The 27,034-nt window shown below is 37.0% G+C and overlaps 1 protein-coding gene across 3 annotated transcripts in view; it reads left to right on the top strand.

Annotated features, from left to right (window-relative positions):
• CCDC14 (coiled-coil domain containing 14) overlaps positions 1 to 14,971 on the top strand; it is a 47,636-nt gene extending 32,665 nt beyond the window's left edge. For all 3 annotated transcript variants that reach the window (XM_077767622.1, XM_077767621.1, XM_077767623.1), the window contains 3 exons: positions 7,067 to 7,285; positions 7,361 to 7,493; positions 13,885 to 14,971. In XM_077767622.1, coding sequence (XP_077623748.1) covers positions 7,067 to 7,285; positions 7,361 to 7,493; positions 13,885 to 14,821 — 1,289 coding nt within the window. In that variant the 3' untranslated portion in view covers positions 14,822 to 14,971. The remainder of the gene's footprint in view (positions 1 to 7,066; positions 7,286 to 7,360; positions 7,494 to 13,884) is intronic.
• Positions 14,972 to 27,034: the final 12,063 nt, after the last annotated feature.

Here is a 27,034-nt window from a genome sequence, read left to right as displayed (position 1 = left end):
TTTGTGTAGGGTGTAAGAAGGCAGTCCAGTTTCATTCTTTTGCACACTGCTGTCCAGTTTTCCCAATACCATTTGTTGAAGAGATTGTCTTTTTTTATTGGATATTCTTTCCTGCTTTGTTGAAGATTAGTTGACCATATAGTTGTGGGTTCGTTTCTGGGTTATCTATCTGTTCCATTGATCTATGTGTTTGTTTTTGTGCCAATATCACACTGCTTTGATCACTACAGCTTTGTAATATAACTTGACGTCTGAAATTGGGATGCCTCCTCTTTGCTTTGCTTTGCTTTGCTTTGCTTTGGCTATTTGGGCTCTTTTGTGGTTCCATACAAATTTTAGGATTGTTTGTTCTAGCTTTATGAAAAATGCTGGTGGTTTATTGATAGGCATTGTATTAAATGCGTAGATTGCTTTGGGTAGTATACACATTTAAACAATATTTATTCTTCCAATCCACAAACGTGGAATGTTTTTCCATTGCTTTTTGTTTTGAGTTTCCTTCATTAGTGTTTTATAGTTTTCAGAATACAAATCTTTAACCTCCTTGGCTAGGTTTATTCCTAGGTATCTTACGGTTTTTGGTTTAATTGTAAATGGGATCAATTTCTTGATTTCTCTTCTGGCTGCTTCATTATTGGTGTATAGAAGTACAACAGATTTCTGTACATTGATTTTGTATCCTGAGACTTTACTGAATCCATGTATCAGTTCTAGCAATTTTTTGGTGGTCTTTTGGGTTTTCTACAAAGTATCATGTCATCTACAAATAGTGAGAGTTGGACATTTTCCTTGCTGATTTGGACGCCTTTATTTTTTTGTGTTGTCTGATTGCTGAGGCTAGGATTTCTAGTATTATGTTAAATAACGTGGTAAGAGTGGACACCCTTGTCTTGTTCCTGACTATAAAGGAAAAGCTCTCCATTTTTCCCCATTGAGGATGATATTAGCTGTGGGTTTTTTGTATATGGCCTTTATTATGTTGAGATATGTTCCCTTCATCTATACTTTGTTGAGGGTTTTTATTATGAATGGATATTGTACTTTGTCTAATGCTTTTTCTGCATCTATTGAGAAGATCATATGGTTCTTATCCTTCCTCTTATTAGTGTGATGTATCATGTTGGTTGATTTGCAAATATTGAACCACCTTTGCATACCAGGAATAAATCCCACTTGATCATGGTGAATGATTCTTTTGGATTTGATTTGCTAGTAATGTGTTGAGAATTTTTGCTTCCATGTTCATCAGGGATATTGGCCTGTAATTCTCTGTTTTAGTGGAGTCTTTGTCTGGTTATGGAATCAGGGTAATGCTGGCTGGAAGTCTTTCCTTTTCTATTTTTTAGAATAATCTAATAAGAATAGGTATTAACTCTTCTTTAAATGTTTGCTTGAATTTGCTTGTGAAAGTCCATCTGGCCCTGGACTTTTGTTTTTTGGGAGATTTGTGATTACTGATTCAGTTTCTTTGCTGGTATCAGTCTGTTCTAGTTTTCTATTTCTTCCTGCTTAACTTTTGGTAGTTTCTATGTTTCTAGGAACTAGAAACTTTATCATTTTCTTCTAGATTGTCTAATTTGTTGGCATATAGTTTTTATAATATTCTTGTATAATTATTTATATTTCTGTGGTATTGGTTATTATTTATCCTCTCTCATTTGTAATTTTGTTTATGTGAGTCCTTTATCTTTTCTTTTTGATAAGTCTGGCTAGGAATTTATTAATTTAATTAATTTTCTCAAAGAACCAGCTCCTGGTTTCATTGATTTGTTGGGTTTTTTTTTTCAGTTTGTCATTTATTTCTACTCTGTTCTTTATTATTTCCCTTCTTTTGCTGGCTTTAAGCTTCATTTGTTGTTCTTTTTCTAGCTCCTTTAGGTGTAAGGTTAGGTTGTTTATTTGAGATTTTTCTTGCTTCTTGAGGTAGGCCTTTGTTGCTATATACTTCCCTCTAAGGACTACTTCTGCTGCATCCCAAAGGTTTTAGACGATCATGTTTTCATTTTCATTTGTTTCCATGTATTTTTTAAAATTTCTTCTTTAATTTCCTGGTTGACTCATCATTCTTTAGTAACATGTTGTTTAACCTCCTTGTATTTGTGGTCTTCCCCAATTTTTTCTTGTGACCGACTTCAATTTTCATGGTCAGAAAGTATGCATGGTATGATTTCAGTCTTTTTGTACTTGTTGAGGCCTGATTTGTGATCTAGTATGTGATCTACTCTGGAGACTGTCCTATGTGCACTTGAAAAGAATGTATATTCTGCTGCTTTAGGATGAAATGTTCTGAATACATCTGTTAAGTCCGTCTGGTCCAGTGTGTCAATCAAAGCCATTATTTCCTTGTTGATTTTCTGCTTAGATGATCTGTCCATTGGTGTAAGTGGGATGTTAAAGTGACCTACTATTATTATATTATTATCGATATGTTCCTTTATGTTTATTATTAATTGCTTTATATGTTTGGGTACTCTCAATTTGGGAGCATAAATACTTATAATTGTTAGATCTTGTTGGATAGTCCTCTTTATCATGATATAGTGCCCTTATTCATCTCTTGTTACAGTCTTTGTTTTAAAATCTAGTTAGTCTGATAGAAGTATTGCTTCTCCAGCTTATTTTTATGTTCATTGCATGATAGATCTTTCTCCATCCCCTCACTTTTAATCTGCAGGTGTCTTTTGGTCTGAAATGAGTAGGCAGAGTATAGATGTGTATAGATCCAGAGTATAGAGTATAGATCCTTTTTTTTTTTTAATCCATTCTGACACTCTATGTCTTGATTAGAACATATACATTCTTGATTATGTCTCTATGTCTCTTATGATTATTCTCTGTGTCTTGATTAGCCATTTACATTCAGAGTAATTATTGATAGATATGTATTTAGTACCATTTTATTACTTGTTTTGTTGTTGTTTCTGGAGATTTCCTCTGTTTCTTTCTAGTCTTTGTCACTTTTGATCTTTCCTTCCCACTCAAAGAATCCCCTTTAATATTTCTTGCAGGGCTGGTGTAGTGTTCATGAAATCCTTTAGTTTTTGTTTGTCTGGGAAACTCTTTATCTCTACTTCTGTCCTGAATGACAACCTTGCTGGATAGAGTATTCTTGGCTGCAGATTTTTCCCATTGAGCATGTTGACTATATCATGCCACTTTCTTCTGGCTTGCCAAGTTTCTGTGGAAAGATCTGCAGCTAACCTTATGGGTGTTTCCTTGTAAGTTAGGAACTTTCTTGTCTTACTGCTTTTAGGATTTTTTCTTTATCACTATATTTTGCAAATTTAAATATAATATGTCTTGGTGTTAGCCTAGTTTTGTTGATTTTGATGGCAGTTCTTTCTAACTCCTGGATTTGGATGTCTGTTTTCTTCCTCAGATTAGCTGAAATTTTCAGCTATTATTTCCTCAAATAAACCTTCTGCCCCCTTTTCTCTTTTTCTTCTGGGACTCCTATGATACAAATGTTATTACCTTTAATGAAGTCACTGAGTTCCCTAAGTCCACTCTCATGATTCATCATTCTTCATTCTTTTGTTCAGCTTCATTATTTTCCATAATTATGTTTTTAAGTTTTTATTTATTTATTTTGAGTGAGAGCATGGGTGTGCAAGTAGGAGGGGTGGAGAAAGGCAGAGACAGAATCCCAAACTGACAGCATGGAGCCTGATGTGGGGCTCAAATTCACAAACCATCAGATCATGACCTAAGCCCAGATCAAGAGTCAGATGCTTAACTGACTGAGTCACTCAGGCATCAGGCATCCCAATTATTTTCCATAATTCTATCTTCTGTATCACTTATTCATTCCTCTCAGTCTTCCATCCTTGTGGTCATTACATCTAGTTTGTTTTGAATCTCATTTATTATATTTTTTATATCTGCCTAATTGTTTTTTAACTCTTTTATTTGTGTAGTAAAGGTCTCCCTGATGTCTTCTATGCTTTCCTCATGCCCAGTGAGTATCCTTATGATTGTTATTTTTAAATCTCCATAAGTCTTATTACTTGTATCTGTTTCAATTAGATTTCTAGCCATGACTTTTTCTTGTTATTTCTTTTGGAATGAATTCCTCCATCTTGGCATTTTGTCTAGGTCACTGTCTTCTTCTCTGTGTTAGAAAAACCTGTTGTGTTTCCTGTTCCTGAGAGTAATGGCTCTATGAAGAGGTTAGATAGTATCCAGGGCCTGGTGCTTCAGGGAGTATCTCTGGTGTGTGCTGCATGCACTCCACTGCTATGTTTTGGCTGCTCTATCCCTTAGGTCAGTCCTCTGCAGAGGTTCTCCTTATCTGCAGTGGGCAGTGTTTGGACCTTGGCCAGAGTGTGGTCAGTTTTAGGTAGGTGTCTGGCCTCCTTAAATGATACTTGATGCTACTTCCACTAGAACTGAAGCTTTGCAGAACTCTGTCGTTAGTAGACCTGATGTGTGCAGGGGTTTGTGCCGGTGTTCTTGGAGAAGGGCCTGTTGCACTGCTCCTTTAGCAAACTTGCCTGAGAAAAGCAGTACGAACAGAGCACAGGAGGGTGGGTCTTGGTGTAAGCAGGTTAAACAGCCAGTGCTGGCAGTGTTGATGCTGTGATTTTTTTTTTTTTTTAAGTTGGTTTATGCCTACGGGTAGAGGAAGGAAATGGGCTCCAGCTCCTTTGTCCTGGAAAGGGGACTGGTACATGCTGCTCTCAGGGAGGCACTCCCAGAAGAGCGAGTAATTTTCCCTAGTGTCTCTCAGGTGTTTTTCAGATTGCTGTTTTCACACTGCTTGTCTCTAGGTTGCTTGCCTATCTGGAGCAGCACAGTGCACTTTGGGTTCTGTCCCGTCCAAGCCTGCTAACTTTTAAAATTCCAGACTTCAAAGGAGTGCTGAGAAGGCGGGGGGTAGCTGCACTGGTCTTCGGGTGAGTCTCACCTCACTGGAGGTGATGCAGGTTTGACTGAGAAGGCAGTTGCGCCAGAGCACAGGGGCATGGGATTTGGAGCAAAGCAGGCTAACCAGCCAGTGTCCAGGTTAGCCTCCCACAGCAGGTGCCTGTACCTATGCCGAGGGGGGCGTGGAGAGAAGGGGCACCCATCAGCTCTTTTGTCCCCGGAGAGGCAACATTACCATTCACAGATGTGCTCCACGAAGTAGGAACCATCTCTCCCAACACATGTTAGGCGATCCCCAGATCATGCCATCTGCCCTGGCATTTGCTTGCCTGCCTTCTCTCCAGGAGTAGGGCAGACCCCTCAGGTCTCTCTTCCCAGCCCAGCCAGTAGACCTCTAAAACTCCATTCTTTGTGCCCCACTGGTTGCAAAAACTCATGAAAATCAGCCCCTCTTGTTTTCCCAGCCAAAGGCTTAGTGAAAGTGTTCTTGTATGTAAAGCCTTCTTTGCCTCCATAGCACCTGTGATCTGTTTCTCCCCCAAACCATGTCTCTGCACCTCATACCTTCTTCCACGTGGCCTCTTTTCTCCCTCCAGTTGTACAGTTTGTTCTATCAGTCCTCGGGTCAATTTCTTGTATATTCAGAATGATAGTTATTTAGCTATGTTCGAGGGATAAGGCAGGCCTAGGATCCTCCTACTGTGCTGCCATCTTAGCTCCCCCTTCCAATAAAAACTGTAGTGCGCATTTTTCTGTATCAAAATACATAGATGTTTCTTTCTGCTTAAGAATTATTTAAATATTCTGCTTATGTGCTTCTAGCATAATGTATTTGAAGTCCTCTGATGATAGCTATTTAGGTATTTTCCCAGTGCAAACAGTGCTACAGTCAAATTTTTGTACGTATGTCTTTGTGCATGTGTGAGCATTTTGTAGATAATAGCTGTAGAATTAATAGTCAAAGGATATATACAGTTGCAATTTTGACAGATATTGCCAAATTGTGGTTATAGATCCTAGAGCTTAAAATAATAGGAAAAAGAAAAAAAAATAATAGTAACGAGGAAAAGATTAGAACCATTTGTTTCTTTGTTTTTTTTATTCTTGGAATCTTTTCCTAAGCCTGACAAAGCTCAGATGTCACAAACAAAAAGACTGATAAGATTTGTCCTCAGAATTTTTGTCATTTTCTGCATGGCAAAATTGTAAACACATTCACAGTGCATTAACAAAATGGGGACAATGTTTTCATACTACATAAAATGACAAAGGCTTAATTTTCTTAATATATAAATAGCTATTACAAAGCAATAAGAAAAATACAAGTACCCAACAGAATACACACTTCATAAAAGTGTTCATCTTCACCAGAGTAATCTTGGAAAAAGTCACTCTGATTCCACTATGAATAAACAATGGGAGTGAGGAAATGTGGGAGAGGAGGGGCCAAGAGGGAAATGAGGAGATTGGTAGTTGCCATTCTAAATAGCTTATCTCTTTTTAGTCTCTGCCCATTTGCCTTATTGTTTTCTTGAAAGCATTTATCGCTATGTATGATTACTTGTTTGTTATTAGCTTTTTGAGAGCACTAGTTATGTCTCTGTTATTCACTACTCTATGTGCAGTGTCTAATACCATGTCTCACACATAGTAAGTCTTCACTCAAGGCTGTATTTGTTAAGTGAATGGTGCCATATACTTTTACAGACATTAAAAAGAATGTGATAGATCTATGTGCTACTTACATATTAATCTTATGGAGTAAAAAGTATGATTCATCTTTGTTTAAATATATATCTTATATGCACAAATATTTTTCCAGAAGGATAGCAAAGTTAATTGTAGGTTGCCTTTGGAAAGAGAGTGGAGGTGGGGTGGGGAGGGAGATTCTTCACTGAGAATCATTCGGTATCATTGGTATTTTATCGTGTTTGATTTTTTTTTACTTTGTGCATGTATCATTCTTTCATTAATAAAGGAAAAATAAATCTTAAAGCCCAAAATATTAGTTGGAGAAGAAAGGTATGATCTCTGCATCAAATTTTAAAAATATATTTAATATTTACATGGAACTGCTCAAGCATATAATTGTTAGCAAAATCAATACATTCCAGGTCTTCTCTTTTTTATACACAGATCGTTTTCATGTTTGTGCTTTTTCAATTAGGGAAACAGTAATTTGATCTGTTTTGTCTTGCAGTGTTTTCTCTTCAGTCATTGAACAAGTCCCTGCAAAACCAATTACAGGAGTCACTGAAGAGCCAGGAATTACTACAGAGTAAAAATGAAGAACTTTTAAAAGTCATTGAAAATCAGAAAGATGAAAACAAAAAATTTGCTGGCATATTCAAAGAGAAAGAGCAAACTTTACTTGAAAATAAACAACAATTTGACATTGAGACAACAAGAATAAAAATTGGTATGTATTTGATCTGTGGTTGTGGTCACATTTTTTAAAAAGGAAAAGGAAACTGAAATTTTATTGTGGTTTCAGAATTGGAGGAAGCCTTAGTCAATGTGAAAAGCTCCCGGTTTAAGTTAGAAGCTGCTGAAAAGGAAAATCAAATATTGGGAATAACATTACGTCAGCGTGACGCTGAGGTGACCCGACTGAGAGAATTAACAAGGTAATGTTGACTTCATATGAATAATATGCCTCTTGTCAGATTAGTTATAGACTTCAAAAACAATTTTGGATCTGCTCTCTTTCTTCCCCTTTGTCTCTTGTCAATGTTTTTGCTAATTTCTAATAATGTTTTCTTCTGCTCCATTTGGGTTTAGAAATGCCAAACCTGACTCCATGCTTTTTTAAACCATGTGATTCCAGGTAAAGGGCTCTTGTAAAGAAAGAGCTTCTTCCTATTATATGTACGTAAGCTAAAGACTCACTTAGCAAATTGTTAAGAGCCCTCTGGCTCTGAAGCCAGAGAGACCTGAATGGAATCCCAGCTCTTCCCTGTGCTAGCTGTGTGGCTTTAACCAAGTTATTTAACCTCTCTAAACCTCAGCTGAAAGTGGAGCATGACTAGGGTTGATGGGAACACTAAGAAATAATTCATATGAAGCACTGAGCACAGGAAGCCCTCATGCCAGATGATCTTGGGAAAGTCATCGAGCCTCTTTGAGCCTCAGTTATTTCATCAGTAAAGTGAGGGAGTTGGCAGCAACCCCTAAGAGCCCTTTGTTCCCTGACATGTCTTTTCTCAAATAAATAAAATCACTGCCCTCAATTATTTTTACATGATACATACTTTAAAAGTACAGTCTTCTCTTGAGACTTTTGTTAAGAATTGGATTTACAACTGCTTACTTAAATCCTAGAGGAGAAGTCCATTATTTAGGGCCTGAATATCATTAGATCTAACCATACATTTGAATGATACTGGAAGTTTATAGTTCAAATATAAAATAANGATCCATTTTGAATGACAAACTTTTAAGAAAATAGATGAGATAATAATATATATATAATACTTAATCTATTTAATTTTATAAACATTTGAAATGATTCTGTATAAGCTGTATTAACATAGAAATACTGCTTTTTTTCTACATTCATATTTCACTCAAACTTTTACCGAACAATGCGGAAAAGCAAAAGACACTTGTGTATCCATGTAGTATTATAATTAATTAGGCTCTAGTCAGAGTTTCTANCCGCGAGATCATGACCTAAGCGAAAGTCGGACCCTTAACCGACTAAGCCACCCAGGCGCCCCTGGCTTTTAATACTCTTATTCAAAGTAAAAGTGAGAGGATGTCCCTTCTCATGAAAGCCTTCATAAAGTCTCCAAAGAAAGCGTCTCCTTTTTTGAAGAGTAATTTTGGGATGAAAACTCTGTTATTTTCAAATATTTATGGTAAAAGAAGCCGGTCACAAAAGACCAAACATTGTATGATTCCACTTAATATGAAATGTTCAAAATAGGCAAACCCCTGGAAACAAAAAATAGATTAGTGGTTGCCAAGGGCTGAGAGAAAAGGGGAAGTTTCTTTTTAAGGTAATGAAAATGTTCTGAAATTGGATAAAGGTAATGATTATATAACTGCATGAATATACTAAAAACTCAGTGGTACACTTTCAAGGGGTAAATTTTATAGTAAATTATGTAACAGTAAAATTTATTTTTAATTTTTGTGATGTTTATTTTATTTTATTTTATTTGCTTATTTATTTTTTTGAGAGAGTGTGAGCAAGCGAGGGGGAGACAGAGAGAGAAAGAGAGAGAAATCCCAAGCAGGCTCTGTGCTCTCAGCACAGAGCTTGACTCGGACTCAAACTCACCAACTGTGAGATCACGACCTGAGCTGAAACCCAGAGTCTGATGCTTAACTGACAGAACAACCCAGAGGCCCCTCGATAAACGTTTTTTAAAATGTACCTGTGGCAAATAGTCCATTTGGAAAAGAAAAATAGGATAGCAACTCAGCATGGTCAGGTTCCATGACCAGTTGCTTGGGTGTCCCTGGGAGCATCTCCTCATTTAAGGGGCATGGTGCTCAGCCTCTAGCAGGAAATGCAGTGGAGGATCTAGTTGCCTGAGAATATGCTTTTCTTCTCAAAATGCTTTTCTTCATACTACTAAACCTAGCTCCTTTATGAGCATGAAATCAGAAGCTGGTTTTATTTTTTATTTATAATGTACTTTGATTTTTTTCCCCCCAAAGTCTTCCCTCATGTCTGTTTTGTTTGTCCTCGTTTATGATGGAAAGATTTTAATAAACTCATTTTCACAGATGGGGAAACTGAGACCATACAAGTTAAATATTAATAGGAAGTTAATAAGCTGGGACTAGAACTCATATCTCTTAATCCCTAGCCAGGGTTTCTCTCTTACACATGGTATGTCCTTAGCTAAAACAGTTTATTCCTGGTAACAACAATTCCTGGTTAACTGCCTAATTTAGTCTAAGTGAACCTTAGCAGGTTTTTTTGTTTTGTTTTGTTTTACCTGAAAAATGTAGGGATGAATGGATGGATTCATTTGATTATTCATTTATTCATCAAACATTTATTGTATATTCCGAATATACATGTGTGAAATACAAATATATGTAATCATTTTAGTTGCTAAATATCCATGTCATCAAACTAAAAGCTTACTTCTAGTGCTTTGATGATGTATATAGGAAGATACATCCTTTTTTAAGAATCAGCTTGACTGAATACCATGTAACATAGTGGTGCATTTGTGGAGAAAATTGATAACAAAAATGTAAGGACAATTTTCAGAGTAAGTAATAGTTTAATTATTAGAGAAATTAGCATAAATGGAAACCCAAAGAAATGAAAGGACTTGCCTGCCTTTCACAGCTAGTTGGGGCCCACGCTAGGACCTGAACCAAGATTTTAGATTCCCTCTTCAGCCTTGCTTTATCTTTTGGAAAGGGCAGCTTCTCTCTGAGAAAAGAGGATTTGTTTTTGAGAGATTCTTCTAACTTTGTACTCGCTCATTCTTTCAAAATAACACAGTCTGCTTTTTCATTAGGAATGAAAAAGGGTTTGTTTGCAAGTAGAGCCTTTTAACACCAACCCTAACGTAGAAGCATAGGATATGAAAAAGGTTATTACTTCTTTTATATTATCTGCTTTTCGAAGACTGTGTCTGAAATACTAGGTGTAAATGTTTTACTCTCTTAAGACTCCAAGATATTTCCTGTCAGTTTTTTCCATTGTTGTCAAGGATGTTTTCTTCTTATACTGGGCGTAAATCCTGTGTCTTGACTACTAGCTCACCTGTTAGATTAACAGGTCTCTTTAAATGATTATAGAAACATGGTAAGTGAGGGGCACCTGGGTGGCTCAGTTGGATAAGCATATGACTTCGACTCAGGTCATGACTCATCTCTTAGTTTGTGAGTTCAAGCCCCGCATCAGGCTCTGTGCTGACAGCTCAGAGCCTGTAGCCTGCTTCAGATTCTGTGTCTCCCTCTCTCTCTGCCTCCTCCCTGTTCGTGCCTTCTCTCTCAAGAAAAAGAAAGAAAGAAATGTGGTGAGCAAGCTTAAATTAGCACAGTGTCTCACAGAGTTTCTACCCCTACATTCAGTAAGAGCTTCAAAATGCCAAGTATACCCATGGATAATTTTTGTATTGTCAAAACAAAACAAAAAGTTGATAGTTGAGCTTAATTGTATAAAAATTCATCCACGTTGGTGATTTATACTATGTTTGGTGATACCCTGTGCAATTCAGTTAATTAGGAACATCTCCAATACTATAGCTGGGCTACTGTGACGACTTTACTTTTGCCAGAGGGTAAAGCGGCACCATCTAACAGTAGAGCTCAATCTTCACTTTCAACTATTCTGTCCATCTTCCCTGTAGTCATACATCGCAGTAAGAAAGATGCATATTTTTTGTATGTGTTTTAAATAGTCTTTTATAAAGATTTCAAAAAAATTTCTAAATGCCTTTTTCAGACTGTTAGGGAAGGATAGTGGTACTAGAAAGTACACATATGAGTTTTTAACAAATACCCTAAACCATGTCTCTCTCTCTTCTCCAACCTTGAATAATTTTGAAATATATTCTTACCACTTTTTCAAAATTTTGCTATAGCACATGCTATAAGACCATTAAAATGTGAGGAAATTAATATGTTTTCAGTAAACAAGTAGTATTCTCATAGCTTCTAGAGCACTGTTACAAGGACTGATAGTTATTTAAATTAGTGTATTTTAATTAATTTATTTTTTGAATGTTTTATTTATTTTTGAGAGAGACAGCATGAGCAGGGAAGGGTCAGAGAGAGAGGGAGACACAGAATCTGAAGACAGGCTCCAGGCTTTGAGCTAGCTGTCAGCACAGAGACTGATGAGGGGCTCGAACCCACAAACCTTGAGATCATGACCTGAGCCGAGTTGGACGCTTAACCGACTGAGCCACCCAGGTGCCCCAAAATTAGTGTATTTTTATAAGTAGCTGAGAACCTTGAATTTCTTATTATAAAAATGTGTCCGTTTTCTAAACATCAAAAATCAATGTACTTTAATAGTATATTCCATAGAATAGAAACAGAAGTATATCTACTTTGTAGCTATTCAGGTGTTCGTATTGCTTTCTTTAAAATTTTGACATACTGTCATTTCTTTAGTTACAGAGATTTTTCTTTTAGTTTTGGAGGTAATGGTGAGTCACATTTCGTTTATAAATCAGAAGCTTAATGGTTGCTATTAATTTCCAGAGATTAAACTCTTATTAATGTCATTATCTCTTTCTCCCTTTCTTCATCATTGATTTTGTTCACAGTGAAGATGACATTTTTATTAAGTCTGGAAAGAAAGCTCAAATTAAGTACTCCTTTTCTAAAAACAAATAAAAATGAAAGTTCCAGTATGTAGTCTGATCAAATTAATTAGTGGATCATTCTTCCTTTCAGAATTTTTTTAAAGATATGTTCATACAACATATTTTTTCTTTTAATAATAGCTTGTTGGCTTCTTGAAAAAGGTCTGAGGAAAAGTGGTAAGAACCATTCCCATTTGAAGAGCAGTCAACTCAAAATAAGTGTAAGATGACAGTGTAATAAGTAAGCCAGGTTAGAAAAAAATTTGTTGTTTCTTTTGTAGGAAAAAACCCACTTTTTCCAAATCCAGAGATAATAATCACTGCTGTTTAGTATAGATTTCCTTTTAGTATTTTATTTGTTATGGGTGACTGTTTTTACAAAAAATAGTATAATTTCCATGTTATTTATGGACTGCTCTTTTAAATTTAACTTTAAGTAATGGACATCAACAAATATTCCTTACAGCACAACTATAACTATGGTGCAATTAGAGCATAATTTACCTAAATCATTCTACTCTATTTGAAGATAAAGATACTAAATCCATCTATTTTCTATTCTAGATTATATTTTTGTAAGTGTATCTTGGGCACAGCCTCTTGGCATATATATGTAGGATGAATTCCTAGAAGTGCAAACTAGTGGGTCCAGAAATGTGGGATATACAGATATTTAAGTCATCTGATGTATTACCAGTTTGCTCTCAGGAAGGGTTACTCCAGTGTACACTCTCACTCGTAGTACCTGCGTCTTCAAGAACCTCTGACAGTGGGTACCATTCTTATTTTACCATGTTAATTTGATAGGCCCCCCAAAAAATCACATTTTAAAATTTTGAATTTCTCTAGTTAAAAGTTGAACTTTTAAAATATGCTTACTGGCTAGTTTTAATCTTTTAAAATTTCCTGTGATGTCTTTTGTATCTTTTTAAAAATTGATGTATTTCTTTTCTTATTGATATGTAAGAACATATATATGATTCAATTCAAACAGTCCAAAAGCTTGGTAGAAAATGGCTTTAATAGGACTACTAATAAAAGCTGCCATCAAATGAACACCCATATAGCCTAAAGCTGTTCTAGTAGTAATAAACACCTTACCCTCATATTTGATTATTTTATCTTACTTAATGTTCATTGTAATTCTGAAGTAGATATCTTCATTTTGTAATTGAGGAATTTGAGATTCAGAAAGGTTGAGTGACTTGCCTAAGATCATAGCTAGTGATAGTATTTGATTGCATTTCTGTCTAACTTCAGATCCTGAATGGTTTTTCATATATCACACTTCTCCTGGTACCTAACTGTTCGTCATATCTAATTATACCAGATATTTATCTCTGGCTATCCTTTTTTCCCAGTATTGTTCAGTGTCCTTTGCATATATATTTTGAATGGTGAGAAATAACTTAATTACTAACAGAATTTATACCATTTTGCAATGTTGCTCTACAGTAAAGCATCTTATACCCTAAGAGAAAAGAATGCTGAGCCTCTGTTTCTAAATATCATAATATTAGGTTTGATACAGAGTAAGATCTTTGATTAATTTGTTATTGTAATTTACTTATTCCAGAGTGCGTTCTGTGATTTTTGCTTTTAGTTGTTTTTTTCAATGTTACGAATCAGGTGCTTGCCTCAGATCCTTTCTTTGAAAAAGGCTGTATAAATAAATAAATGAAATAAACACGTAAAAAGAATAATTACTGTACTAACTTCTTCTTAACAGAACTTTACAGAGCAGTATGGCAAAGCTTCTCTCAGATCTTAGTATGGACAGTGCCCACTGCAAGTCTGGAAATAATCTTACCAAATCACTTTTGAACATTTATGAAAAACAACCCAAGTGTGACCCAATCCCAGCTCACACTTCCATAATGAGCTACCTAAAAAAGTTAGAAACAGACTACGCTTTTACACATTCAGAGCCACTTTCTACAGTTAACAATGAGGAGAACATAGAGCCAGGTAGACCTTATGAAAATGATTTGCCCTCCAAAAGCCCTCAGCATGGTAACACAAGGAACAAGGAGGAAGTGTCAGCCCCTGGGATCATTCCTACCCTTTCAAAACAGGATTCTGATGAGGAGAGCGAAGTTACAACTTTAATAGACGATGAGTGTAATTTGGATAATACAATTTACATTCCATTTGCTAGAAGCACTTCTAAAAAGAAATCGCCATTATCTAAGAGATTATCCCCACAGCCACAGATCACTGTGGCTTCACCACAGCTGGTCAGCAACAGTGGACTTGTCTCTGAAAAAGACAATAAATCGTGTGCACCCAGAGTTTGTTTCTCTTCCAAAAAGGAAGCAGAAGAGACACCTGAGAAACTTTCCAGAAGAGCTGATATGGAAGACAAGCAGCTCCTCAAGAAAATCAAGGAAGCCATCTGTAAGATCCCTGCCACCCCCGAGGAGCCACCAGAGCTGGCGGCGTGTCCCGGCCCCTCTGCTTGTCAGAGCGGTGGCATTCAAGTGAAAGGCAGTGCTGTTTGTGATGGTAGCTTTTTAAATTCTGACTTGACGTCTGACTGGAGCATCTCCTCTTTTTCAACGTTCACTTCTCGAGATGAGCAGGACTTCCGAAACGGCCTTGCAGCACTGGATGCCAATATCGCTAGACTCCAGAAGTCCTTAAGGACTGGACTTCTGGAGAAATGAACTCAGAAGAAAAGGGATTGAGTACCTCTTTTTAAGAATAGAACTTGGCTACATTGAATGTATATTTTAAATTTCTTTAGAGAAATGATGATTTATATTAATTATGTATTATAATTAATTGTATGAATAATAAATTTACTTTGGAATATATTGACAGTCTGGAGCTTGTACAAACAATTCATCTTAAGAAATTGATATTTGTTAAGAGAAGAAAACTGTAGACAACTGGGAGTATCATAAGTAATATTTTACTACTTACTTAGAGGTCTTTTCTTACCCATCTGGGCTAAGGGTACAGGTCAGGTTTCTCTGCTTGTCCTAAAGGATAATGGGAAGGGAGTCTCTGGGTACAATTTATTGTATTCAAATGAGGCTTTCTTTTCCCTTCAGGATTCCTGTTTGTTTTTAATGGCATTGTGGGTTTTTGTGTGTGTGTGTGTGTGTGTGTGTTGGAGGGGGGGAGGGATGCTCTGTGCAACAGGCTAGTATTGTGTATAAACATTTCTTTTAAGAGAGAAATGCCAGTATCTCCACCTCTTAAAAAACATTGATTGGTCCAAGAAAATGTAGACAACATCCTAAGTCAGCATATGGTTTCTTAAAGCTTTGGCACTTTTATTTGTTTTATCCTGAATGGGTGTTTAAGACCTTTTAAAAATTAAGTCAGACTGATAAAGAAGNGAGGACTGATGGATGTGGGGGGAGGGGGGATGGGCATGGAGGAGGACACTTGTGGGGATGAGCACTGAGTGTTATGTGGAAACTAATTTGACAATAAACTATTAAAAAAAATAATAAAAATAAAAATTAAGTCAGACTGATAAAGAAATGCTAACAGATAAGTCATAGCTTGGGAAATTTGCGTTTTTAAGTAAATGAGAAATGTTTATTTGTTTTTTTGTCCTTATATTTGAACATAAAGGAGTTTTTAAATCTTGCACTGGTTGTAATTCTGCGTTTCTGGACTAATAACTCTTTATCAGCCTGTTAGCTGAGAACATTCTCTAGTTTATAAATAATATGAACTAAGTTAGTTTCTGCTTCTCTATACTAGCAGCTTTTAACTGTTCACTATCACCTCCATCCATGTAAGCAGCACATTTGAGGGTTGTCCTATCACCTATCAATAGTTCAGACAAACTGACAAGCAAAAGTAAAAGTGGCAATAAAGGTGAAAAAGGAGAGAGAAATTGAAATTTTTTCAATAGGTTTGGTGATTTAATAGAGAATGAAAGAGAAATCAAAGATGACTCCTCAGTGTTCCAGTTTGATCAGTTTGAGTCCACTGAGCAAGATCTCAAGTGAAAAACAAAATTCTTGGTCAAGTTCTAAGTCTCATCTCAATAACAGTACTGATAATGGAGAGTGGGATAAAAAGAAAAGGCATGCCTGTTCTCAGTAGTCCTCTTTAGATCTTCACACAAGAAGTCAGGATAAGTGCCTCTTCATAGTCTCAGAAGGGTCAGTCTGGCCCCAAATCCCAGCACCCCCCACAAAGCCTTTTCAGATGTCCCAGAATATGAAAAGCTGATTAGTGGAGTTTCTCCCAGCTTCTGAGAGGGTGAACTCCATGTAGAATGGGAAAGAACCATCCTCCAGCATTTTGTCACCGTTCTGTCCTGTCTTGGATCTGTGAAGGTAATGTGCAAACATCAACATAGCTGTAGTATTTGTGGATACCACTGAAGAGGAATATGATTCTGTCTGACCAAGTGTAGAGATACTAAGGGCTAAAGAAGCCAAGGAAGTACTTTGAACACATTTCTTCCTTTATTCCTGCTGCTCTTAGAGTTTAGTCAGCCTTGCAAAAATCTTTTCTTTTCACTAATGGTGGCATTTATGTCAAGTGCCTTAAAAGTCATACAAGCCTGCTTGAGCCACATGGAGAGGAGGGCAGAATTGCAAAGCATAGTTAGAGAGAAAGGGCATGGGGCCAAATCACAACTTACAAATATTTACTGCTCCCATCGTGGGGTGATCTCTTCAGCTAAGGATTCCTTCATTAAATGAATAAATGAAATGAAAGCTCTAATATTTGCCAGCAACTATTCTGGTCTCTGAGAATACAATAAATAAGACATGTTCTCTGCCCTCAAGGAGCTTACATTACAGCGGGGCAAAGCAAAGCAACAGAAGTTGTAAATGCTGGAAGAAAAAATGGGAAGGGAACAAAGATGATAGAATTGGCTTAACTTTCCATTATTAGGGTAAGAAACCCCTTCTCAAAACTTCTGTTTAGGAATCTAGAATTTAAGCATTCCACCAGATAAAGCTGGGTTTTGTGAGCTAACACTCGCTTAATCATTTTTCAGATCTGTTAACTGTCGTTTTCCTTCTGCTCAGAATTGCTTGTATTTGCCTCCTATTGTGACGTTTTAGCACACGACTTCTAGAGAACTTGACGCTCTTTTATTTAAAGCAGTTGGCCTGAGTAGGACCTCCCTGAGAATTATTGTCAGAGATGGTAAGATGTTAAGGACTTCTGTAAGGCTTTAAGTTGAGTTTTTGAAAGAACTTTAAAAGTCCTTCTTATACCCAAAGAAGGAAACTGTTCTACAGTGATACCTGCTACTGGTAAGATCCCAAGTGCATCACGTATATTCCTTTTACCTGGACCACCATTTTGTCCAGTCTCCTCCTGACAAATTCTTCCTCGTTCTTCAAACCCATGGTACTATGACTGTACCTTGTATATGCCTCCAATGATGCATGTATCAGTTTACATATCAACCTCTCCTACCCTGTATGCTTCTCAAGGGCAGGGACCAGGATTTATTCATTTTTTTTTAATGTTTTATTTATTTCTAGGAGAGAGAGAGAGAGAGACAGCGTGAGCAGGGGAAGGTCAGAGAGAGAGGGAGTCACAGACCAAAACAGGCTCCAGGCTCTGAGCTGGCAGCACAGAGCCCGACGCGGGGCTCGAACCCACGAACTGCGAGATCATGACCTAAGCGAAAGTCGGACGCCCAACCGACTAAGCCACCCAGGCGCCCCAGGATTTATTCATTTTTGACACCCCTCATGGTGCTTGCTGCCTGTCATATAGTAGGCAATTAATAACAATTGTTGGACTTAACTAAATCCCTGACAAACGGTCATCTCTGCTTCACTTGATTTTCTCTTGGTGTCAGTAAGTTCATGCAACAGTTTATAGCTTTATTACACACTTCTAAGCTCCTAGCATTAGCCTCCCTGGATTTTTTATTCTTTATTCCTTTCATTAACTTCTGAAGCAAAATTCACTTGTTTAGCAAATATCTGCACACTACTTGTGCTGTGGAGAAGCCACAGATATATATTTTTTAATATTTAGGATAGGAGATTGGGTGAAATATTTAACTCTGTCACCATTGCAGGGATAATTTATCCTACCAGCCTACTTTACCACTTTGTGGGAGGGATAAATGTAGGCAAAGCACTTTGAAATCTGGAGGGCATTGTATAAACTGTGACTTACAACATTTAGAGAGCCCTTGGCATCCTGTTTGCCTTCTCTTGATGTCCTCCAGTTTGTCAATGTCTTAAAACTTAAATCCAGCAACGAACAGATGAACTCCGGATGTGATGTTACCAAGCAGAATGCAGTTAGATTATCACTTCCTAAGATCTTGTTAAAGTTGTTTTAGCCATTATATTCTACTCCAGATTACATTAGGGCTGTAGTTCATTTCCAGATATATTCACACGGTCATTCTTGGTGGTGAGTGGCATCATGTTAGGACAGCTCAGGGGGACCCAGCTCCTGTCCAGCTGGTGACCAGTTCTTCAAACCTGAGGTTCTGATCAAACAAGTGGTCTCAGCTGCCCCAGAGATTTACCACAAATTTACCACAAATTCATCTGTCCTTGAAGCCAGGACTGTCCATAGAGGCCGCAAAGGACCATGAAAAGAGGCAGGCCGGGCATCAGGAGACCTAGGTTCAGGTTCTGCTACTGTTTTTCTGTGTCAACTTTGTTTTCCAGTTATAAAATGTGAAGATTTGACTAAAAGTTCTTTGGTCTCTCCATGATTTGAGGTTCTATTTAATATTGTGTTCTAGCATTTTGACTGGACATCTTTCAGTTAGTCAACTGTGAAGGTTATGCTCAAGGTATTTAGAACTTTAGATGAAGTGGACAGGCCATTTCCCTCTCAATGGGATGGCCCTGTCAACTCTAGAGAAATTTATAGAAAGGTCATTATTTGTCACCTAAGATTCAGAAATTCTGATATTACTCTTCTCTCTATTAAAAAATCTATCTCAGGGCATCTGGGTTCCTCAGTCGGTTAAGCGTCTGACTTCGGCTCAGGTCATGATCTTGCGGTTTGTGGGTTTGAGCCCTGCATCGGGTTCTGTGCTGGCCACTCAGAGCCTGGAGCCTGTTTCAGATTCTGTGTCTTCCTCTCTCTCTCTGCCCCTCCCCTGCTCATGCTCTGTCTCAAAAATAAATAAACTATAAAAATTTAAAAAATAAATTCTATCTCAGGACTAATTTTTGAACATCACCATTTCTATTAGCATTCCATACTTAGAAGTCTGAAATACTCCTGGCATAAAAAAGATTGTGGATAATTTTTGCCTCATTTTTTACAGAGATTTTATAGGTAAAAGGGACCTTAGGATTCTCTAGTCCAATCTCATTTCAAGAACTATGGAAATTGAAACCAAAAAAATATTAAAGACATTTGCTCAAAGCCATACAACTAAATCCTTGAACAGGTATTGTGATTTTCAGTCTACTTTTTTTCAAAATCTCCTTGAAACCATCTAACTTTCATGACCACTTGAGTCTGGAGCCCCAAATCTCACCAGAATCTAGCTGTATGTCATTCTTTCTCTACTAGTATGGTCTAATATGGAATGAATGAATGAATGAATACATACATACATACATACATACATAAAAATTCCTCCTGGAATTTGTGAATTATAAACACTAAATAGATGATGATAATCACTATATATAGTTGATCTATGTACCTGTATGTATACTGTACTAGATACTTAAGGTTTAACTTTTGCTTTCTGAAAGGCACACAATGTTTTTAAAATCTCTGTTTCCTTTATGGCATAATACTAGTAAAATAATCCTCCAACTGATCACTTGGGCAATTTCATCAGAAGTCACTATTTAAACTTGGTTTTAAACAAATGAAGAAAGTTGCATGAGTTTCAAGTGGAGAAAATTACTTGAGTTTTTCTCCTATCGACACTGCATTCACAGTGCAGACATTTCCAGGACTTCAGCTCAGCCCAAAGGGTTCATTTCTCCATGAATGCTTCAAAAAGAATTGCAGAGGTATCACAAACTATCTGGGAGGAAATTCTGGTCCCCTTTGGAGCTGTAAGTGTCCACATTTGTTAAGATCTATAACAAGAAATGTCCACTGCTCAGTAGGTTGCACACAGCCAAGGTAATATTTACCCCATCATCCTTTTCATATTATTCTGCACTTGTCTGCTCTAGGCCTAGAATGGGGTAGGCTACAAGAATCAAATATTTCAAAAACTTAGTAGCTCTAAAATAAGCAGAACAGACCTTCTCGGAGGGTAGTATTTTGTTTGTGGTTTGGCGAGGAGAAAGGAGTAAGGGGAAAATAAATTTTCAAATCCCAGAGCCTTAATGGATGGAGAGAAAATTAATCTTTTTTTTAGGTCATTGCCATCAGACTTTCTGTCTTAGGACAGGGAGATTGGTAGAAGATGAGACACAACTAGAACAAGTCAATAAATAAATATTTGAGTAAGTAGGTCTTTATTATTTAGAGCAGTGACCTATATGCCACCTCTCCATCCTTCCCCCACCACAAAGCCAATGATCATTTTTTTCACCAGAGAACTGAACCCTCTGTCATCATCTCTTCCCTCCTCCCATCCCAACTGGATTAAAAATCCATCTGATCAAACTTCTGTAATAATGGGTGAGTAGTGCATAAAGCAACTCCTTCACCCCCTAACTTACCCAGAAAGGATAGAATTTAAATTGTAGTTTTTTATCTTTGGCCAAAGTTTGAGGAAAAGTCAGAATAGATCATTGATGAATATTAAGACACTTGGTAGTGATATTTAAGTCTATGGATAAGTTCATTTTAATAACGGCGCTTTAGAAGAGCAAGAGCTCTGGATCATGAGTCAGATGATCAAGTGACTCTTCATATTCTATGTGACCTTCATTCACTTATAATTTATTAAATCTCTACTGTGTAGTACACACTGAGCATTTAAAGTTAAATAAGACAAAGTGTGCCTCTGAGGGACCTTGAGTCCCAAAAAGTGCCAAATGAGAAGATATGATCTCAAACTCTCCAGCTCAAAATGCTATATTTTCCAAAAAGAGGGCTCCCAAGACCAAAGGAATTTCTAAGGAAGTAGGCACGTAGCTCTGATAGACATTCAAATCATGATGACGTCATATAGAAGTTTAGCTTTGCATTGCTGCCCTATGTTTATTTTTCTTTTGTATGATATCACTTTCAATGAGTGTCTTTGATGACTTTCTAAGGACTTGAATATCTTAATTTCACTCTCACATTTAAACAATAGTTTCCATTGGATTTCAATGTGAAGATGGTAGTGTAAAGTTGCCCTTTCCCTTCTTTTGTAGAAGTCAAAATGAACAAGAGGAGTACAAATTCCATTTGTGGGGGAAAACAGGAGACAGCTCTAAAACCCAGCCACAGATTGGGCTGTGCAATCTGTGCAGTAGTCATCAGGCAGGGTGCATATGAGAGTGAATAGAGGGAAGATGCTATGACCCCAGATAGCTGAAAGAGCTAGTAAAGCACACCCAAAGAGAAAATTTTAAATCCTTAGTTTATGACATGAGAAGATCCATTGCCTTTAGGTTACGGGGAAACACACAGATACCTATTACGATGTGGACAAGAAACACTTAACAAATCTGCACAGAACTCTGAATATTAAGGAAAATTCTAACCTTTCTGACACACAAGGATTCTGCAGATAACTGATCCAGGGAAACCTTTGTTACACGTTTCAAAAAAACAAGTCATCAAGAAGGACCAGCAGCGAATATATACTAAAATATTATGAGAGAAAAAAATGAAAGAGATAGGAAAATCAAATTGTAAACTAAAAACACTTACCAGAAAAGTGTTGCCATAGAATAGATAAAAGCTGTGACTAAATATTTGACCATGAAATATTAAAACTGACTTAAAATAGCTATTTACTCAAATCAAGAGCATTGAACAGAGAAGCAAGAGTTTAAGGACAAGATGAGACAACAGGAGATGGAGCAAATGCAGACTTTAGGAAATAAATGAAAGACGGAAATTAAGCCATCTCAGAAAGGAAGAGAAAATCAATAAATTTAAAACATGATAGTTTTGATATAAAATTATAGGTTCAAAATTGATTTCTTTCAACGTTGCATATTACACTGCACTATCTTCTGGCTCCCACTGTGGCTATTAAGAAGTCTGACATATAGAGCAGAGCCTTACTGCTTTGAAGGTGATATAATTTGTCTCATTGTAAGCCTTTAGAATTTTCTCTGGATTTGATCTTCAATTTTACTCTAATAATATGACAATATTGTGTTTGTGTCTGTGTGGTTTATTTTTTAATTTAATGTTTATTTATTTTTGAGGGAGAGAGAGTAGGGGAGGGGCAGAGAAAGAGAGACACACACAGAATCTGAAACAGGCTCCAGGCTCTGAGCTATCAGTACAGAGCCTTACAAGGGGCTCAAACCCACAAACCATGAGATCATGACCTGATCTGAAGTCAGATGCTTTACCAACTGAGCCATCCAGGCACCCCTCTATGAACTCTTTAAATCAATAATTTTACACCTTTTTCTTTTTTTTTTTTTGGCTTTTGCACTCATATTTTTTTTTAATAGTTTATTGTCAAATTAGTTTCCACATAACACTCAGTGCTCATCCCCACAAGTGTCCTCCTCCATGCCCATCCCCCCTCCCCCCACATCCATCAGTCCTCAGTTTTTGTCAGCATTCAAGAGTCTCTCATGGTTTGCCTCTCTCCCTTTCCCCCACCATTTCCGCCCTTCTTCTCCCCCTTGTTCCTCCGTCAAGTTCCTCCTAATCCTCCTATACGTGCAAACATATGATATTTGTCCTTCTCTGCCTGACTTATTTCGCTCAGCATAACACCCTCAAGGTCCATCCATGTTGCTACACATGGCCAGATTTCATTGTTTCTCATTGCCATGTAGTATTCCATGGTATAGATAAACCACATCTTCTTGATCCATTCATCTGTTGATGGACACTTAGGCTCTTTCCATGTTTTAGCTATTGTGGAGAGTGCTGCTATGAACATTGGGGTACATGTGCCCCAATGTTCATTTTACACCTTTTTCTAATTCTGGAAAATTCTCAGTATTTCTTGCAGTATTTCCTTGGAACTTGCTTTCCTGTCTCCTTCTGTGATCTCTATTTAGTTTTTACTTCAAATCTTAATGTGTCTTAACTTTTCTCTTATTTTTGCCATCTTTTGGTTTATTTGTAACTTTTATGTGGAGAGTTTCATGATCTTATCTTCATCTCAGCAATTTGTTTTTCACTTATATCTATTTTGCTGATAAATTCATTTATTGAATTCTTAATTTCAGTTGTTATATTGTTCCTGCTTTATATTTCCAATACCCTTTTTATCTTGTTCAGTATATTTATTATGTGTATTTTAAATCTTTGTTTCTCTGATCTATTGATTCTGTTCCCTTTAGCATGAACCATTGAGCATGTACACCTCAATGTATTTGTATCATTTTTGTATCATTTGTATCATTCTTCCCCCTCTATAATTTCATATTACTTTGGGAATACTAGCTACCTAGACAGGTAATTCATACCTGGGAGAAGAGACCGAAATCCATACTCTAAGACCTCTTACAATGCGTTTATACAATGTATGGCAGGAAATATTCCTTAGACTGATGACTTCTGTTATTTCAGCCTGGATTTGATCATTCCCTATTTACCTACCCTCATGAATTGGCTTTTCCTGTATCTTCTCCCTTAGCTCTGCTCTTTTTCAAGATTTCCTTCCTTAGTATTGGGATATGAGTAAGGATTGCTCCAGGGTCAAAACATTGATCTACACCTGTTGTTAGCCACTCTCTATCAGCAGCCCTAATATTATTCTTCCATCCAGTAGCACTGTGCTAGCATTACTCTTCTGCTCCACAGAGGTGTCAAGGTGAGCAATGACACACCCAGAACAGTGTGGGGGAGGGAAGAAACTATAATAAAATTGTTCTTCACAGCCTGTCCTCTGGGCCTTGCCTTCTTCCATTCTAAGCTGCCATTGTCCAAATATATACTGGAACGAAATCACTTCTGTATTCCTGAATGTTTTTCAATGTTTTTGTATAATATTCTCTTATTCATTAACCCACCCATCACTTCCGTAGCATTTCTATGGTGAATTGTGAAAGGAGGCCAGCAACCTATGTTTGTTTGTCATCTTGTCCTTCCTAATAATGTGTAATATCACCTCTGTCATTCACCGTGTTCTGCAATATCTGTGGGCCCATTGCTACTCTCTCAAGTCTATTTCACTGAGGCTATCTGCCGCTGTGCAATACAACACTTTTAATTATTTCAGGTTTATAGCATTTTGAAATCTAATAGGGTGATCCTTTCTCCTTCATTTTGTAAATTGTTCTGGCTATTCTGGGTCCTTTGCTTTTCTGTGTGAATTTAGGGATCAGTTTGTCAGGTTCTGTGAAAAATCCTCTTGACATTTTATTGGAATTACTTTGAATTTATAGGTTAATTTGGATAATTGCCATCTTTATTATATTGAGACCTTTAATCCATTAATATTGTATAATGTTCCATTTAATTGCCCCATAAAGATCTTGTTAAAATTTTGTGGGATTTATTCATAGGCACCTTACAGCTTTTACTACTATTGTAAATCACTTTTTTTGGCCTTTTTCTTTTCCACAATGAAAATACCTTTTTTTCCCTGATCATACCAAAAAAAAACCCCAAACAAACCAAATGGTCATCGTAAAAATTTGATCTTTATATAAATATATGATGAAAGTAAACCCCACCTAAAATTTCATCATCCTGAGACATGTTGGTTTTCCATTCAAGCATTCTTTATATATGCAATATACATAGACAAATAAATGTGTATATATATGTATATATATATAGGATCATATTGTGCTTGCTAGTTTTTCATCAGTACCCTCCCACTCCATTTCCTCTTCCCATATTAGTGCCTTTTCTATTCCCTAGCTATACACCTGTAATCTATATTCATAACTCAGTATTTTCTCCATGCTCATAAAACCCCACATGGATTCATGGGGATTTCAGGGACTTGATCATTATTTTACAAAAATGGGTCATGTTATACTCATTTTTCTCTATATTTATTTTCTCACACTTAGAAGTACCTATGAGAGAAGAAGGGAGGCAAACCATAAGCGATTCTTAAGTACTGAGAAGTACCTATGAAAATCCCTCTAGATGACCAGAAAGTCATTCAGTATGCATCCAATTTGTTCTTTTCAATGGCTGCTTGATATTCCATGATATGGAAATATAATACTGTAATTTATTCAACAATTTGGTTCATTGTATAATATAGAAATGAGTTATTTTAAGTAAAAAAGGATTTAATGTGGGGAACTCAGGGCTTAAAAAAAGTATTAGAGGGTGCTCGCTTCGGCAGCACATATACTAAAAAAAAAAGTATTAGAGGGACCGAAGTGACAAGCTCTAGGCTGGGCTTCCAGGAATGGCTCCCATAACAGTCCCACAGAACCTGTCCCCTAAGGGGACATCTGTATCCATCAAAGTCAGAAAGATGCTGTCCCAGCTGCTGGCTCCAGAATCATTCCACTTTAGCTGCAACCTGGGGATCAGGTGGCTGCCATCAGAACTTTTGACTCCAGACTTACACAGTGTCAGTCAGATCCGCACTGGCACTAATGATTAGCAGAATTAGTTTAGCCAGGTCTAAACCCCTAGCTTCAAAGGAGTCCAGGAAGTATGTCTTTAGCTTTCCAGTCTCTGCAAAATAGACACACAAGAAAAGTGTTAACTAGGGGCCCCTGGGTGGCTCAGTTGGTTAAGCATCCGATTTCAGTTCAGGTCATGATCTCACCCTTCCTATGTTCCAGCCCCACATCGGGCTCTGTGCTGACAGCTTAGAGCCTGGAGCCTCTTACAGATTCTGTGTATCTCTCTCTTACCCTCCCCTACTAGCACACCCCTCCCTCTTTATATCTCCCTCTCAAAAATAAACATTAAAAAAAACTTTTTTAAAAAGAAAATCAAAGTGTTAATTGGAGGGAGAATGGGCCAGTCTACCAAATCTTCTGTGATTCACTTTCTTTCCAGTTTGTGATCCACCAGGAACATTCTCACAGCAAACATACTTGTCATGCAGCCTCATTTGTTTCTGTTTCTATTTCTATTTCTAAGGAATAGCAACCCAGAGGTAGAATCTCTGGGTCACAGGAGATATGTATCTTCAAAAATAGATCTTGCCAGAGGTGCCTGGGTGGCTCAGTTGGTTAAGCATCTGACTTCAGCTCAGGTCATGATCTCGTGGCTTGTGGGCTCGAGCCTTGCATTGGGCTCTTGCTGATAGCTCAGAGCCTGGAGCCTGCTTCAGATTCTGTGTCTCCCTCTCTCTCTGCCCCTCCTCTGCTTGTGCTCTCTCCCTCTCAAAAATAAATAAACATTAAAAAAATTGTTTAAATAGATCTTGCCAAATTGCCTTCTAAAAAGTCTGTATCACTTTACAATACTGCCAGCAACATGTGAGAATCGCCTTCATACACACTACCAGCAAATAGCAATAGGCACTATGGCTTTGTGTAAGTGTGTGCATGTTTTACTTTTTATTATGGAGAATTTCAAATATGCGTAGAGTAGGCAAATAGTATAATAAATTCTCATGTTCCCATCAGCCAGTCTCAATCACCATCCATCCGTGGCCAATCCTGTCCCATCCAATTATCCTGTTTCATATATGATAAAGCAAATGCTAGACACCATATTATTCCATCCATAAATATAAGTAAAAATGTATTTCTAAAAGATAAGTTTAATATTAACATATCTTTAAAAATTAATAATTTTTTAAATTAATTTTTAAAATATTCAAGTGGTGTTTACATTTTATTTGAGTAAGAATTCAAATAAGATCCACAAATTGCAATGAATTAAAGTCTTTATGTTCTTTTTATAGTTTCCTTCTCCATCTTTTCATTCCT

The sequence above is a fragment of the Crocuta crocuta genome, unplaced genomic scaffold, assembly GCF_008692635.1.
Source record: "Crocuta crocuta isolate KB4526 unplaced genomic scaffold, BGI_CrCroc_1.0 scaffold45, whole genome shotgun sequence".
In the NCBI taxonomy this organism is placed as follows: domain Eukaryota; kingdom Metazoa; phylum Chordata; class Mammalia; order Carnivora; family Hyaenidae; genus Crocuta; species Crocuta crocuta.
The sequence above is the reverse complement of the archived record's forward strand: the minus strand, read 5'-3'. Positions and strand labels throughout refer to the sequence as shown.